Here is an 18,300-nt window from a genome sequence, read left to right on the forward strand (position 1 = left end):
TTACATTCAATTAAGGGCAAAAGGGAAACAAAATGTTGGATTGAAAATAAAGTCTTTTAATGAAACATAAACCTTAAATTTCCCATTTAACAGCAGTAATACTGCATTAGATAAATACCGGTATTAGTAGTATCCTCTTTTCTACCCAGGGATTAAATAGCATCCTGACTGTAAATTAACTTCTATTCCTACTTACCACTCTTTGAATGCCATATTTGTGCCCTGCCATTGTGTATAAATGCTGATACTTTCAACCTCTAATATATTATAGCTGATAGCCAAATCGTAAAATAATTTAGGGATTATCCCTAAAATCATATTTTCTTCCACTAATATTTTTTCTTACTAATTTTTAGGACATGGTATTTAAATTTCACTCTTAAAACCAGGCAAGTATTTTACATAGCTTGCAAAATCCAGGAAACAATGAAATCACGTCTCTTAATAACATAATATGTGGATATGTCTTATTTAGAAAGAGAGGAGCTTTAATGGTAAATATAATCTTAACTGAATGATTGTATTGTTACAAAGAAAAGTGACATAGCCTTTATCCCCTTAAAATATGCCTTTAACTGAAAAAGTTAAAGGTGTGTCAACGTATTCTATATGTTTGGCACATAGGTAACAATCAATTTTAAGAGCAAGGAAGATTTCAAAATTTTAGTTTAGTTTGATTTTATTTTATTTAGATACTCATAAGTGACTCTAAACTCATTTGTGTTGGTTTATATGTGGGCTATGCAGCTGCACAAATGAGGTCAGCTTATTTAAAGCTTAAGGATGCAAAAAATTGCTATCTAGAAAAACTGCACCCGATGCTGCTAGTCAATTCTTCAATTTTACCCCTTCTTTTTGGCTGAGAATGGATCTAAGTGCCCATTATCCCTTCATTTTCAGTAGTATGGCTTCTGAGCCTAATGCCTTATGCACTTACCATCAAGGCGTAGGTAAAGGAAGTTCCGAAAAGCAAAATAATCCTCCATGATGGTCATGAGAGATGTCATCTGGCAGAAAAGCAGCACTCGGTGATTAGTCGCTCTCAATTTTGGCAGAATACGATCAAGTAGCTCAAACTTTCCTGAGGCCCGATACAGTTCAGCCCTGAACCCAAAAAATGCAAAACAAGAAGACAGTATTACTTCTGTCTTCTTGAAAAATCCAGCATTGCTTTGTTTTTCATATAATCCTTTGTACACAGTAAACATTCAATAAGTGACTGTGAAATGAATGAATGAATGAATGAATATGAACTCCAAAGCAATGAGAATATTTAGCAGAAAAGGAAAATATATTCATATAAAACCCATCAAAAGTGCATTGCATATACTAGGTATGATTACAGGTTCTAGAAAGAAAAGGAACCACTTTCATGTTCTTAATACTTTCACAGTCTTTCTCTCAACTTATTCTTTCTCCTTGCCCTCTCTCTTTCTCTCTCTCTCACACACACACGCGCGTGTGCGTGAATATATGCCATGTTTCTGTAAATCCCTCCTTATTAATTATACACATTTTTAAATTGTTAATTCAGGGCACTTAAGATTCATCTAAATACTTATTGATCACCTACTATGTACCAAGCACAGTGCTAGCCATGTATATAATAATAAGCAAAATACAGTCTCATTTTACTAAATGGATAATTACAAATTGTAATAAATACGATAAAAATAACAAGTTCCAATGAGAAACCCCACAGCAACATGTGATGCCTTCTTTAGATCAGAGCAGTTTGGCAACCTTTGGCCCCAGTCTGCTGTCTGTTTTTATAAATAAAAACAGACACAGCCACACTCACGCCTCTCTGTTTTCTGGCTGCTTTCACGCTACAGAGGCTGTGCTGAGCAGGTGTGGCAGACACTTTATGGCCCACAAAGCTGAGAATATTTACAATCTGGCTCTTTACAGAAAAAGTTTGCCAACCACTGGTTTACAGTGTCGGAGGTGACCTCCCTGAAGAGATAACATTTTAGCTACAACCTGAAATAATGAGTAAAAAGGCATCCAGGTGAAGAATGGGGGCACTGGGGTGGAGAGGAGGAGATTCCAGGGCGAGGAAAGAGCATGCATAAAGGTCCTGAGGGGTAAAGGAGACAGAAGGATTTGAGAAATTGAAAAACAAACAAACAAACAAAAAAACCGGTAAGCATGGCTTAAACAGAAGTGAGGACAGAATACTGGGAGATGAAGACAGAGAGGTGGAGGATGAGATTAGGAATAGACTCTGTAGGGCTCTATGAGCTACACTGAACATTTTCATTTTCAGTGCAATGAAAAGCCATCAATGGGTTTTAAGCAGGGGAGTGATGAGGTCTGGCATACCTTTCTATAAGATCACTATGGACATCGTGTAAGAATGGACTGGGGGAGGACAAGTCTTGGATTACTATAGAAGTACAAGTCAAAAACACGATGGGAGTATGAGATGGAGAAGACGCTGTGATATGAAGAAAGGCTAAAGTAGGGCCTTTTCCCTCTATAGTTCATCCTTATTTTTCTTTTATCAACAGGGCTGTGTTATACAATTAAAACTGAATTCTAGGCGATACTGTTTAGAAAACTTGCCAGTGCACATGTAAACTATAGTACTGGAATGTATCATCTGGTAGTTGATTTTATGACACAGGATATGTTATTTCTAACACATTTTTCAAACGTATGTCTTCCTGATGTCCATTCCCCACTCTGAGAACTGTTCTCCAAATACCCCATAGCCGTGTTTTCACCACGCAACCCTGGCCAAGCTGATGGGAGCAGGAGTAACCACAGAACACAGAGAAAAGAAAGGCAAGAAGAGGCAGGGAAAGCTTAGCAGCACTGCTTCTGGATAGGTTATAGTTCCTGGTTCTTAGCCCAGTGAAACTGTCTGCCCTTGGGATCCAAGAATGATGACTACATCCTAATAATAAATTTTTCAAATTTGCAACACACACATACACACACAGACACACACACACACACACACACACAGACTTTCTGTTAAGGCAGTGTTCATTTTTGTTGTTGCAAGTCAATATTCTCTTTAACATCCATTGCTAATGAAAAACATTTCTTACACAGACCATACTCTAACAAATGACTATAAAACTGTAAACATTTACAGCAGATGAGAAATTTCTTCTCATGTACATTAATATCAAATGTCAATGTGAAATTTAATAAGATAAATTCTCTTCAAGCCCAGGCTATACTTTTGGTTATAAATAACAAACCTTTGAAACTTCAACAACATTTTTTGAACACTAGGATACTATTAAGTCTATTAAATAAGATCTATGTCCTTTGAATAGCCACTTGCTTAAGGCAAGTAATAATTTATGCCAGTAAAGTAAAAGAGAATGCTGATATCGTTTTGGTTAACTTCTCCACTGAAGAGCACTTAGAGGGCTGGAAGTATGTATTTGCACAAGAGGAAACACTGTAGAGAGGAGGAGTTTATGTAAGGCCAACAACATTTTTTTTAAAAGAAAAAAAAAATTTGAGATTTACCCATTGATGACCCCATTTGAATAGCCTAGGTGTTCAGCAAAGGATTCCTTTAAAAGAGAGAGAGAGAGAGAAATGATTTTAAAAAATGTAATTATTAACTTAATGATTACTCCTTTAGTGATGTTATCCTACCTATTTCTATAGTTAAAACAAAATAATTAAGGAATAAGCAAAAAAACTTACATATATAATGAACGAGAAATTCAGTATATTGCATGCAGACTTTTGTTCCACCAGAAATGTATCCTGTGAGTTTCTTCTAGTCTCTAGACTCTCAGGTAACAGAGTTAGTTTACCCATCACACAGTCACTGAGCACCCACTGGCCCATAGCTGAGCCAATAGTTGTTTTTGGAGATCCACCCTCTAGGGTGGATCTGAACTCAAGGAGTTCAGAGTCTAGACTATAAGAGCACAATACAAGCAAATCAGAATTACTATGTATATATAAATACATGTGATAGGGCTTGGCTGTGTCCCCACTGAAATCTCATCTTGAATTGTAGCTCCCATAATTCCCGTGTGTTGTGGGAGGGACCCTGGGGGAATCAACTGAATCATCAGGAAGGTTTCCCCCAAGCCGTTCTCGTGATTGTAAGTCTCACGAGATCTGGTGGCTTTATAAGGGGTTTCCCTTTTCATTTGGCTCTCACTCTCTCTTGCCTGCCACCATGTAAGATGTTCCTTTCGCCTTCTGCCATGATTGTGAGGCCTCCCCAACCATGTGAAATATGTGAGTTCATTAAACCTTTTTTCTTTCCAAATTGCCCAGTCTCAGGTATGCCTTTATCAGCAGCATGAAAACGGACTAATACAATATGCATTGTGGAAAAATTTAGCAATAAAAATAATGGTGATTACATATTCTAATTCTTAGTTTGGTGAAATCTTTTCTTTTTTTTTTGAGACAGAGTCTCACTCTGTTGCCCAGGCTGGAGTGCAGTGGTGCGGTCTCAGCTCATTGCAAACCTCCGCCTCCCAGGTTCAAGCAATTCTCCTGCCTCAGACTCCTGAGTAGTTGGGACTACAGCATGTGCCACTACACCTGGTTAATTTTCTGTATTTTTAGTACAGACAGGGTTTCACCACATTGGCCATGCTGGTCTTGAACTCCTTACCGCAAGTGACCTGACTGCCTTGGCCTCCCAAAGTGCTAGGCTTACTGGCATGAGCCACCATGCCTGGTCAGTTTGGTGAAATCCTAACATCTCTTCTATACTGTGCTTTCCTCTGTTACAAATAAAGTCCTAGATGTACAGCATCCCTCAGGTGTCTGGCTTCTGTTTTCAGAATACAGAGTGTAATCACATAACTTTAACTCCCTCCTTTCTGATTCACAGGAAGAAATACATGACTGTTCTCCATGCATTTCTCTATTCTGACTTTAAGGGAATGGCAACCATCGGTGGGAATGGAGAGCAGGTTACACCTTCACATCAGCCACCGCTGTCTCCCTTTTCTGCCTTCCCTCCTCCCTGGATCCCTGCAGCGTTTCCTCCAATGGCACCAGATCTTTCCCTCTGGGCTCAACAGTACTCTCAAATATGCTCATCATCTATGGTAAGCTCCAGTCCTGTGGCAAAATTAACAGGATAGACTGTGGCCAATACCTCACCTCCATCCCCTAGAACCAAGCTCACAGTCTCCATTAGGCCCCATCCCTGTCTCCAAGCAGGCTTGTGAAAACCAAAGAGAGGGTGCCAATGGATGCTGTTGGAGATTAGGTAACAGCATCATGTTAAAAATACTGTTTTCATTTCTTGAGTTTGAAGGTCCCCAGGGAGGCAGTGAGACCCATTTTGAGGCTGAGCATCTGACAGGATTTAGTATGAACAAAGAGTGTGTGGCAAACGAAATACAACAAAGGCAAATTCACACACCACCTCTGTTCCATAGTTGTCACTAGATTTGCCATAACTGTGGATCTCGTTTCTAGGAATAGACTCCTGAGAGTTTTTCTGTTAAAAAAAAAAATTGCAAATCAAAGTCTGCCTTTCTACCAACTGCTACTTAAGATGTCAATATGTAGGTACCGAAGGGCATGCACCTTAAACTTCGCTTCCTTCATGATCCCACTCCTCCTCTATCCTTTCCCACCCTCCAGACTGAAGCTGGAGGACAGAAGGCATCATCTCCCTTCCTTCCCTACTTAGCCCAGCATGGCTGAAGGGATCATTTCTTTTATGATAACCAAAACGAAGTAAGATTGCTGCTTAATCTTCAAAATTCCTAAGTCCCCCAAGGCCCTCATAGATTACCATACATATCTTAAAATTGTTTTCAGAAAAAAATGGGACGGTGGGCAACAGGTTAGACTAACAAAACCCCAGGCAGTTTCATCATTAGACTTTTTTCCCAGCTCCTTTCAACCCAACCTACACCCACTACCAATTCATTGGTACCTTACATCTGATACAACACGACATCAGTTTACAAGATGCTTCGCATGTTATTGTTTAAAAGCTGGTCCTCCTGCCAGTCCTATAATCTATTATTACCTCTGTTTACAAATCAAGCACATTATAGCATGGAGAATCTGATGACTTACCCCAGTTCACAGTTACAAAGTGACCTGGTGGATATGAATTCATTATTGGCCATTGCATTCCCCTTCAATAATACATGTAAATAATTATGACTTACTAGTGAGACTTTTTTTTTTTTTTTTTTTTTTTTTGAGACCGACTTTCGCTCTTGTCACTCAGGCTGGAGTGCAATGGCATGATCTTGGCTCACTGCAACCTCCACCTCCCAGGTTCAAGCAATTCTGTTTCCTCAGCCTCCTGTGTAGCTGGGATTACAGGCGCCTGACATGATGCCCAGCTAATTTTTGTAGTTTTATAATTCTGTAGTTTTGTAATTTTGTAGTTTTAGACAGGGTTTTACCATGTTGGCCAGGCCGGTCTCGAACTCCTGACCTCAGGTGATCTGCCCGCCTCGGCCTACCAAAGTGCTGGGATTACAGGAGTGAGCCACCGCACTCAGCCCTGAGATTCTTTAAGTGTTGTTGCTGTTGTCGTTTTACTTCGATGTGTAGATACTTTCCCCTATGTCTATGGATATTCTCCTCTACGGCCATACACTCTCTCCTATGGCTGTGGGTACTCTCCCCAGTGTCTATGGATACTTTCTCCTACGGATGTGAAGGCAATAGCAGTGTCAGAAATCTTTCCAATTATCCAGCACAGCTAGAAAAGAATTCTGGCATGCGGATATGGTGTGCAATGAATACTCTGACCTGACAGGTACAACTGCCAAAAATAAGGGAGAAAAAAGAATATTCAAAAAGAAGAGTGCTCCAACTCAATTTTAATACTGTGATTAAGTTTTAACTCTCCAGAAGTTTCTATGTATTTTTTAAAATAAATTGATGCAGACACTGGAGCCCTGCAGTGATGTTCTCTATGTCTCCTGCCCATTTTGCAGGAGAAAGTAGGCACTACCCTGGCAAATAATTGCCACCAGGACCATTTGCCTCAGCAGCAGCAATGACAAATGGGGAATACAATTGTGGCTCCTTTTCATTCCTGCTCCAGTCAATTGCTCTGACTGGGGTGAAACACTGTCAATTTAGGAAACTTATTCACATGGAGTGAACATGGCAGAAAATGTCCTCTCCCTGCAAAATAGCTTTCTAGAGACCTGAGCATCAGGATGAATGCATGGATTTACATCATCACGACAGAAACAAGAAAGGAAAAATATAAATCAAAGTAACAGACTAAAGCCAGTGTCTTTTACAAAGAAAATATTTAAAGAAAATCTTTCTCTTTAGCAGTCATAAATATGTTATTTTAATATTTTTCACAGCATTCTTCCGAGGAAGCTGAATGTATTTATCATTATCTTCAATTTCAGAGCTCCTACTATAACAAGGTAATTCACAGTACTTACCTAAACCCACACAAGTGAGCCACTGCTTACAACATTTTCTCTCCACTTTAAACTCTTGGTTATAAAATTCCAGATGCTCAAATGCTTGGTGCCAATGAGAACCCATAACCAGAATACTCATGTTTGTTAATTCTGCTTGTCGAGCTATCAGATCATGTCATCTCAACTTCCACCAACATGTTTTAAACCTATTTTGGTTTTTGTTTTGTTTGTTTGTTTTAACAACTAGCATTAGTATATTAGCACAATCAGGCTCTACACACACAATACAGACTTACCTCAATGTGCTGAAACATGTATGGGTGGTTGCAGATTTTTCTCAACTGCATGATAGTGTTCATAAGTGTCTTAGCACCTCCTTTCCCCTAAGAATCAGTGGAAAGAGAAAAATAAAACTAATTATTCACTGGTCAGACATTTCAGATCTTTTAAACTGGGCTTCTTATACAAAGGACCAAAGGTTTTCTCAGTCACCTACACACCTTGTGGTTCAAAGCTTCTTTAATTATATAGCCGTTCCTGAGTTAGATATAATGTCTTTCTTGTGATTAACTTATCCTACCAAAAAAGTGAACCTTGAAGAATTATGTGTAGTCAATGGCTTTGTGACATGACTGTCTATTCCGTAGGACTCCAGAACACAGAAGCACAGAACAGATGCCCAGGGAGTGAAACTGGATTTTAAAACCTTCTGAAATGCCACCCCACATTTAGGCAGAATATATCTGCTGCAAAATTGACATAAGCAGAGCTAACTATTTTGGTAATGTGAACATATTCCTTCTTTCTTCCTGCCCCAATGCAGCTAAGAGGTGAAGAGATTATCTTTGGCAGCTCTAATAGCTCAAAGGAGGTCCAGTGATTTACTTTAACAAATCAGCATTAGCAGGGATGCTTCCTGTGAATATTCAATGTCACAGCCATGAGAAGACATATCACAGACCTTGAGTTGCATCATCTTCCGCAACATACCTTCTTATCTTTCTCAGAACCATCTGTGAGAAGGATCCCCTTAGCCTGCATATGGCGATACAGAATCTTCTGCAGAGCTGACATGTCACACTTGATCACATATTCCACCTGCGGAAAAGAGAACAGTAAGTAGGCAAGAGCAGGAAGGAGAAGGCGCCTGTTCTAAGAAGACTGCTGAATCAGTGTCACTCCTGGAAGCACAAAGGTGTCTCTCTCTTTCTTGGATTCATGGAGTGCGGGGTGAGATGGGGGTGTTAGAAGGGACCAGCGTCATCATTGTTAAAGGTACCATTATGATGGTGGGGGCTTCCAAAGGTTATATGTAATTGATGCTGGGGTCATGTTTTCTGAAATTTCTGGACTTGGTTCTAAATTTGAGAGAGAGAATGGCTTACAAACTGTTCAAATTCAAAAATGTTCAATATGGGGTATTTTTAGCATTTCCTTCACTTCCCAATTATACTTCCTTTCCTATGAACAGAACGGTTTTAGGAAAAGCAGTGACTGACAAATATCCTGTGATTTTCTTCGTGAAACATTTTTAAAGGGTCACATGTGGTATCTCTAATACTAGTCTAAAAGTGAGATTTATAACATCCCTAGGGTGACTACCATTAACTTCCACTCTTGAGAAATGGCAGGATGCAACCAAGTGAGAACAGGTGGAAGAGAGAAATTAATCCACAATTGGACACTACTTTATGGCCATCGAAAGGAGGACAAGGCCTCCTGTGCTTCCAGTTGAAATACCATCAAAATCCAATTTTACAAAGTTAAGGGGAATTCACATGCTCATGGTTTATCACACACCTGCATACTTTATCATACTCCTAATACATAAAATCTGCCTTATTGCCTAGCATTGTTTTTCTTTATTTAAAAAAGAATCCCAAGAATACAAATGTGCAATTTTCATAATAAACATCAGATTAATGCCTAGAAATATGCAGAATGTGATTAAAAGTAAATCACCAAGCTAATGTTTAATAAACTGATTTAAAATGATCACATTATTTGCAGCTCTGAAGGCCAGGGAGAACAGGTCACAAAGAACTTGAATATTCATTCAATTGTTGCTTTAGAAGGAACCTGTCAGACCAAATGGAACCACAATTAATAGTTTTTGGCCACACATTTTGATGCATCAAAGGAGATTAGCGAAAAGCTCGCTCTTTTACAGAGAAGTGGAGAAGTGTAAGTAACCCTCCAAAAACATGCTTCAGTTTTTAATGACCTTCTTGGCCAGGTGAAAGAAAAATCTCCAAGATTAATAAATAAGTATGCATTTAACACAGGCTTTGTGTTTTAGAAAACTGATCATGTTACATATTTAAAGTACTTGTCTTTTTTTTTAATATAAAAAATTTCTATAATTTGGCCAGGTGTGGTGACTCATGCCTGCAGTCCCAGCACTTTGGGAGGCCGAGGTGGGCAGATCATGAGGTCAGGAGTTCCAGACCAGCCTGACCAACATGATGAAACCCCATCTCTACTAAAAATACAAAAATTAGCCAGGCGTGGTGGTGTGCGCCTATAATCCCAGCTATTCAGGAGGCTGAGGCAGGAGAATTGCTGGAACCCAAGAGGCAGAGGTTGCAATGAGCCGAGATCGTGCCACTGCACTGGAGTGACAGAGTGACACTCATTCAGGACATAGGCGTGGGCAAGGACTTCATGTCTAAAATACCAAAAGCAATGCCAACAAAAGCCAAAATTGACAAATGGGACCTAATCAAACTAAAGAGCTTCTGCACAGCAAAAGAAACTACCATCAGAGTGAACAGGCAACCTACAGGATGGGAGAAAATTTTTGCAATCTACTCATCTGACAAAGGGCTAATACCCAGAATCTACAAATAACTTAAACAAATTTACAAGAAAAAATCAAACAACACCATCAAAAAGTGGGTGAAGGATATGAACAGACACTTCTCAAAAGAAGACATTTATGCAGCCAACAGACACATGAAAAAATGCTCATCATCACTAGCCATCAGAGAAATGCAAATCAAAACCACGAGATACCATCTCACACCAGTTAGAATGGCGATCATAAAAAAGTCAGGAAACAACAGGTGCTGGAGAGGATGTGGAGAAACAGGAACGCTTTTACACTGTTGGTGGGACTGTAAACTAGTTCAACCATTGTGGAAGACAGTGTGGTAATTCCTCAAGGATCTAGAACTAGAAATACCATTTGACCCAGCCATCCCATTACTGGGTATATACCCAAAGGATTAGAAATCATGCTGCTATAAAGACACATGCACACGTATGTTTATTGCGGCACTATTCACAATAGCAAAGACTTGGAATCAACCCAAATGTCCATCAATGATAGACTGGATTAAGAAAATGTGGCACATATACACTGTGGAATACTATGTAGCCATAAAAAAAGATGAGTTCATGTCCTTTGTAGGGACATGGATGAAGCTGGAAACCATCATTATGAACAAACTGTCGCAAGGACAGAAAACCAAACACCACACGTTCTCACTCACAGGTGGGAATTGAACAATGAGAACACTTGGACACAGGGTGGGGAACATCACACACCAGGGCCTGTCATGGGGTAGGGGGAGGGGGGAGGGATAGCCTTAGGAGATATACCTAATATAAATGACGAGTTACTGGGTGCAGCACACCAACATGGCACATGTATACATAAGTAACAAACCTGCACACTGTGCACATGTACCCTAGAACTTAATGTATAATAAAAAAAAAATTCTAATTTTTTCAGCTTTACTGAGGTATAATTGTATCAAGGTATAATATTTTAAAAAGGTATAATATATAGAAACACAAATTACATATATTTAAGGTATGTCTGTGATATTTTGATATACACATACATTGTGAAGTGATTACCCCAGCCTTCTTCTTTTTCAAGAGCTGTTAACTCACAATGACATTTGATAATGGTAAAGAAAAATGTTGAACGACGTTAGACTTTAACAAGTATAATGGTAAAATGACATCAAGGACTAATATTACTGGGCTCTTTCCATAGAAAAGGCCCTGTGCAAAGTGCAAAGCGCTTTCTGTGCCTTCCCTCATTTAACACACAAAAGAGCTCTACTGAGATAGCTACATTTAGCCTTCTCATTTTATAGATTAGGAATCTGAGCACCACAGACGTTTAGCTACAGGCCCAAAGATATAGCTATTCAATGGCACAGTAAGGATTTGAAATAGAATCCACTCTTTTAAGCTCCATGTTAGGATGACGAAGGAGATTTTCAGGCTTCCTAGCTCTGCCTGAGGTTCACCTTCACCTGCACCTCCCTCCTGGCTTGATCAAACCTTCCCGAATGTAGAAGGCACGGCTGATGCTTATGCATTTGGGGAAGGCAGATCCAGAATTCAGGAAAGAACACTCAAGCACCTTCCTATCAGTCAGCCACTGCTAAGGGCTGGAGGTGAAGGAGTTTGGAAAGCAGGAGGCACGCATGGTGATGCCATGGAGACAGGGATGCAAGCATCCTCAAAGAGATCAAGTCCGCAGAGAGGCAAGCTGCTCTCCAGGACCTGATGGCTGCTCTTGGAAGGCAGAGTCTCTTTCCTCACACAATTAGGGGATTTAATACACATGATCAAAATCACATAAGCTTCACAACTGTATTTTATGTTTGCTCCCAGAGCCTTCTCAAACAACTCCATGCCACTTGGTTTGTTTTTGTACTTTTTCCCAGGCCTGGGATGTCCTTACTTAGTCTTAAGGCTCCTTTCTAACTCTACTCTACCCTGAGGACCCTTTTTAAGATCTTTCCCAATCACACTATCAGCCAAAGCCAATTTCCCTTTCATTTCTCTCAAAGAAGTTTGTCAGTAAGCTTTTTTGATAATGGAGAAGAAAAACAAGAAGACATGCTAAAGCTCATTTTCCCAATACACATCTACATATTTATTTATGAATTACTATATGCATGCACTAATATTAATGTCTCAAGATATGAGTTACTTTCAGGGCATGGGTCAATGTTAAAGGAAGTTGATTTATATCCCTATTTAAAGCTGCCAATTTGATGATATCTAATATTTTTCGTCAACTCCAGCCCAAGTACCATGATGCGGCTGTTGAACACCAACACGAGGAATGGGAGAAGAGACAGGATGGCCTTTTTCCCGTTGTTCATCTATGCTTATGTGATTTCAACCTGCACTCCTTTGCAGAATCCTTTTAAACCCTTCTGGGGACCAGTGGTGGTAGTTTAGTTAAAATCAGATCATACTAAATCTCCTTATCTGGGCACAGGGAGACCCATAATGCCTTACCATCGGCAGAAACTAAATGAACCAGGCAACAAAGATGAATGGACTATCAGATGCTCCTGGTGGGGGAGACCCACTCTCACGCTTCCCCTGGGATAACCTACACAGTGTACTCCCAGCACATGACTGGCTTTCAGACACACATACACACGTACCACAAAGGTACCAGTGTCAATTTGCATGTTAAATATCAGTAAAGATTTTTTTAAGAGAAAGATCAATATACATGATTGTTCTAACATCTTTCTCCACCCAGTGGATTACTAATAAGCATTCCCCAACACATACACCCATGTGTACATACTGCATACCCCTGTCCTAAACCACCTGAATTCCTGAGTCATTCATTCTGATTGGTGGGATGATGTTGCTTTGCATTGCCACGCCATTATTCAGTGTGAGTAGCCCTCACCTCCACAGCCAAGTCTGTTGACTTCTCACATCATGCCTCCCATTTCTGGTGTATTATGCCTCCCACCTGGCCTGAGTGCAGCACAATGTACAGAGCAGGCAATCAACAGGTATGTATCAAGAAAAGGGATGGGCTGAACAATTCTAAAGCCACCACACTGAATCACAGTGACGCAAGAAGTCTTTATAATAATCGTGCCAACTCCAACTCGGTTGAGTCTGAGTTCGCCCCCCAAAAAAATGTGATGGCATCTGTTTAGAGCATGCATGTGAAAGCTCCTCAAAATATACTGGTGCTATAGCAAATGAAACTTGTGACTTCTTCACGGGGGTGATTCTCCCAGTAAGTTAAGATTTGTGAGAGCCACTGGAGCTATTTTCGTTTAAATCATACGTAAAACTGAGGTGCTGACCTCATGTATTTGGTACTTATCTCCTAAGCATTCTTATGTTAGTAAATGGCCTAACTGGTCCCTAAAAGTAGGCAAGTCAGGTCACTATACTGGCCCAGCATTTCTTCTTATATATCCCTGTAGAAGTATTTGAACTTTGTTCATAGCTTCTGCCTGAATACTATTCTTCATTTATAATTCCCCTCCCTAAAGGATGTATTATTGGAATAATAAACCTAAACTACATGTGATATATCACTGCTTTGTGAACTGAGATTTTTAAACAATATGATTCAATCTATGAAAGTCTCAAGTTCTAAACTCTATGGCATGAGAGAGGAACAAAGTAATGATTATTTATGCTAAGCATTCCAAAATTTGATATAATGAATACACAAATTGCCAATGTAAGCAAAGCTTTGTTGGTGTTTTACACAAACTATATCAGAATCAGGACTGACTTCAGGTAGGTCAACCTCTAGTTAACCTCAGACATTAAATACATATTTTAGCATTTTTAGACATAAAGAAATACCCAGCCAATTGCAAGTATAGTTGGTTCTTGATAATATGAATTAACAAAAGAGTCAGCACAGATAACCTTAAATGGGAGCTAAATAGAAAAATCAATTTTTATTTAGCTTAAGTTGTTCTTATATAATCCCCTTTCTATTTGGCATTCTTTCCCGCGCATAAGAAATGGATTTTATGCCAACGGCTGGGCGGTGTTGGTGGTTTGGGGGTGGGTATATTCCCTTGCTCATTAAGTGTTTCATTAGACTAATATTAAAGCTAATTTTCCTATGTGGTTGACCTGCGTTTACAAAATTGTGGCCTTTATATACCTGCTTTAGTTTCACCTGAGAAAGCACACGAAAAGATGCTCAACAATATTAGACATTAGAGAATGCGAATTAAAGTTACAAGACACCACTATGCACCTATTGAATGGCTAGAAATCTTGAAAAACTGACAATACCAAGCACTAATGAGAATGTGGAGGAAGCAGAATGGTCATATATTTCTGGTGGGACTACCCAGTGGTTCAGACAGTCTAAGAAACAATGCAGAAGTTTCTTATAAATCTGTGTATACACTGACCATTCGATCAAGCAGTCATATACCTAAGGCATTTACTCAAGTGAAATGAAAACCTATGTTCACACAACAACCTGCACATGAAGGTATATAGCAGCTCTATTCATAATTGTCAAAAACTAGAAATGACCCAAATGTCAAACAAACTGCACTGCATCCATATAATGGGATATTATTCAACAATAAAAACGAACCAACTATTGATACATGCAACAACATGGATGAATCTGAAACACATGTTGCCAAATAAGAAAAGAAACAGATGCAAAAGGTTATATATTGTCTTATTCTACTCACATGACATTTTGGAAAAGACAAAGCTATAGACAGGGATGGAGAACAGATTAGTGGCTGCATGAGGCTAAGAGCCGAGGGAGGGTTTGACTGAGGGAGGGTTTGACTGAAAAGAAGTAGCACTGGGGAATACCAGGGAATTTTTTTTGAAGGGGTGGATGATTACATTATTTTGAATTTTTGTTGTGGGCATGGTTAACACAACTCTTCATTTGTCAAAACTCATAAAACTATACACCAAAAGAAGCAAATTTTACTACACGTAAATTAAAAAATCAAAGTAAAAGCCTCTTTCCTATATGGTTCTTTTTTCACAAAAACATTTGAGAATTACTCCTGTGAAAGTATTTAGCCTTTTCCTCCATCTGCCATAGTTCCTTTCTGGATTCTTTATTCAGGCTAAGTAAGACATACATGTTGTTTGTGGCTGTAAGCAGTGGTGGTAAAAGAAACTTCTTTACCCCCTAAGATGGCAATGAGATTTCCAACTTTCCCCAGGTTAAAAAAAAAAAAAAACCCTAACAAGGCTGAAAAAGTAGAAAATGAACATCAGCCCAGCCATATCAACAACAACCACATACAAACACAAAGCACTTGAAAAGTTTACAGAGAGAGATGCAGGGGGGCTACTGGAAGGATAGCAAAGACAAGAAAACAGTGAGAAAGAGCTTGAAGAATAGGAAAATGGAAGTCCTGTTAATAACAGAGACAGCAACATGAGTAGAAAATAAGGAATACGCCAAAGCAGCTGTCACTGGTTGGGTGCCTACCATGTGCCTGGCATGGTATTAGGAGCCCTACATCCCTTTAATCCTCAGAACTCCATAAGGTAGAGTCATTTATCTTCCAGATCACTGATAAGAACACTAAGACTCGTTTAGTTTAGATGACTTGCCCAAGTTCACATAGTAAGAGATGGAGAATGTGGTGAAACCCATGCCTACTCTGACAAGCAGAGCCCATGATTTCCACTCCACCAAGTTCCTCCAGGAAAAGATAACATGGCTGCCTTTAAAGATACAGATACCTCTAAAGGTAGCCATATATAATACCACACACTATTTTACGTATCTCAAATATAATACTCTGGGTGCTAAAGAGTACATGTATACTTCACGCAGGAGACATACTCTTGACAATTTGAGGGTAAACACAGTTTTAAAAAATTTTATCATCCTTCAAGTATACTCAGGAACTTCTCTTATAGAAAGAACCATAAAATAAATATTTTTGTAAAGCAAAGAATTCCTCTGTGATATAATTAATCACCTCATAATTCTTAAGCTGCAAAAATTTCAATTTTTCTCTAGTGGATTTTCTTAAAACATAACATACTTTCAACTTGCAATATATTTTTAAAAATCTATCTGTATTAGCCAGTCTTAGAAATGAATGAACAAGATTAAGAATTTTTATGGAATGAATAAATGAAAGGCTTCAGTTAATTGCCTTTTATTTTATACCTCTTCTAAAGAAAAAAAAAAAGAAATTATGTGATAAATTAAAATAATTAACATTCCATCTCTATCACTTGCAGAATCACTGTAATTGTATGCTAGGAAGTAATTCAAGGCACCCACATGGCCACTATACCCATTTACCAATTTATGTACTCAGTAACTAAACTCCATCTTGAACAGAAAGGGTGCTACCCAGAGGCCAAGAACACAGGAAGTCCAAGGGAGTATCAACAGCATTCTACACCCAAGATGCATTCACCAGCAGAATAAAATACTTAAATACTTAGACTTTCACTGAGACATGCATGGTATAAAAATCATTTTTAATTTTTTTTCAGACTATCAATGCATAAAGGATTAGGGAGTAAAATTCTCTCTTAACAAAGTGATCAACTTTGTACACCATCTTGACAACTCCCACTTAAAAATGAACAGGAGGAACCGATCTGTCCAAAAATAGAGTCGTTACCCAGAAAAACCACAATCATGCAAAAAATAAAACATCTCAGAATTGGCTCTTCTAAAGAAAAAACTCCAATCAAAATACCTCATGCAACAAATAGTATACAATGCTAAACTATCTTTAAGAGAATGAAACTTAGAATTCAAATATGCATGGTTCCAAAATACGATCAGAAACATAGTAAACTAATACTCAAATCCAACCCCAAAACATAGAGCGAAGGGCTCAGAAGCTGTTCTAAAGCACCACAAACTAAGTTTCCAAAAGTTAGTCTGAAAAATACTGGCTTAACGTGGTCACAGGAACTTAATTTTTATGGCACGGAACAAAAATAATGTCCCCAAATAATTAGATGGTGTGTCTGTAATTTGCAGAAACTCTTGTTTTTTCACTTACTGTCAGAATGGTGACATCACAAACATCAAATACTAAATACATTTCTAGAAAACCTGCTAATGTTCCCCATCCCCTTCAATGATGACACAAGTCCCCAAAGTCAAATATTCCATTCACTTATAAGCAGAACAATTCTACAGTGCCTGCAACAGTGAACTCAATGAGGCCACTTAAAAAAAAAAATTCTAAAATTAAAATGTAAATGAGACTCAATGAATTTGATAATTTTATAAAATCCGCTCGAACGCTTTTGGAAAACAGGCTGCAAATGCTATAATTTCCCTTCTCTCTCTAGCCCTATCAAACAAAAAAGCACTTTAAGATATTTTCAAGATACTTATAACTACAATATGAGTCTGCTGTTTCAGAAACACAATCTCAGAGGCAGGTACTTCAAATATATTTGCTGGAGGAAAAAAAACCCCACAACTTTTGACTGTGCGACATACTTTTTCTGGAAGCTGGGATTCAACTTCTTTCTTCAGTCTCCTTAGTAAAAATGGTCTTAACACCTTATGTAGACGTCTGATGATCAATATAGTTTCTTCTTCATTTAAATCCACCTGTAAGAGAGGCTTATATGAATTTGATGTTTTAAAGAAAAGGATGTTTCATACAATAAAGCTTTATGTTATACTTATATGGTTCAATACATGATTAACATTTTACATGCATTAAAGCCAGGTTTAAGCCTATCATATCTACCTCTGAATTATCTTCCCACCTGCCTACCAAGCGGTAACAAAATGACCTCTAAATAGATCTTTGTCTTAATGCTGAGTTCTATGGAAAAGAGTCCAGAAGCCACCAGTTTTTATCAGTAGTGTCAACAGCCCCAAATTGTATGGAATATGACTGTCAATGAAGACGGACTGAAGATTGAGATAGAACGGGAGAAGAGGGGCAATAGTTAATATGTTCCCTATTTAAAGTGGCAGCCTTAAGTTAGGCCCTTCGTCTTGGTTGTCTCAGACACAGAAACATACTAAAGGAACAGGGGCTTGCACATATAAAGAAGAGGAACAAGAGTCGATCTAGTTTATGCTGGTGGACCTCTAAGTCCCTCTAACTTCACTCCTTTCCTTTTCTCAGCCCTATCTAGTTCAAATTTAGCCAAACTTACAAATTTCCCGGCTTTCTCTTTCACCTTC

At 38.7% G+C, this 18,300-nt stretch overlaps 1 protein-coding gene across 28 annotated transcripts in view; it reads right to left on the reverse strand.

Annotated features, from left to right (window-relative positions):
- The window catches only part of SMARCA2 (SWI/SNF related, matrix associated, actin dependent regulator of chromatin, subfamily a, member 2), a 222,486-nt gene that overhangs the window by 88,795 nt on the left and 115,391 nt on the right, over nucleotides 1-18,300 (reverse strand). For all 28 annotated transcript variants that reach the window (XM_077966143.1, XM_077966133.1, XM_028835203.2 and 25 more), the window contains 5 exons: nucleotides 17,599-17,712; nucleotides 8,358-8,465; nucleotides 7,664-7,750; nucleotides 3,493-3,539; nucleotides 938-1,104 (listed from right to left, as the gene is read on the reverse strand). In XM_077966143.1, coding sequence (XP_077822269.1) covers nucleotides 938-1,104; nucleotides 3,493-3,539; nucleotides 7,664-7,750; nucleotides 8,358-8,465; nucleotides 17,599-17,712 — 523 coding nt within the window. The remainder of the gene's footprint in view (nucleotides 1-937; nucleotides 1,105-3,492; nucleotides 3,540-7,663; nucleotides 7,751-8,357; nucleotides 8,466-17,598; nucleotides 17,713-18,300) is intronic.

The sequence above is a fragment of the Macaca mulatta genome, chromosome 15, assembly GCF_049350105.2.
Source record: "Macaca mulatta isolate MMU2019108-1 chromosome 15, T2T-MMU8v2.0, whole genome shotgun sequence".
Classification (NCBI taxonomy): domain Eukaryota; kingdom Metazoa; phylum Chordata; class Mammalia; order Primates; family Cercopithecidae; genus Macaca; species Macaca mulatta.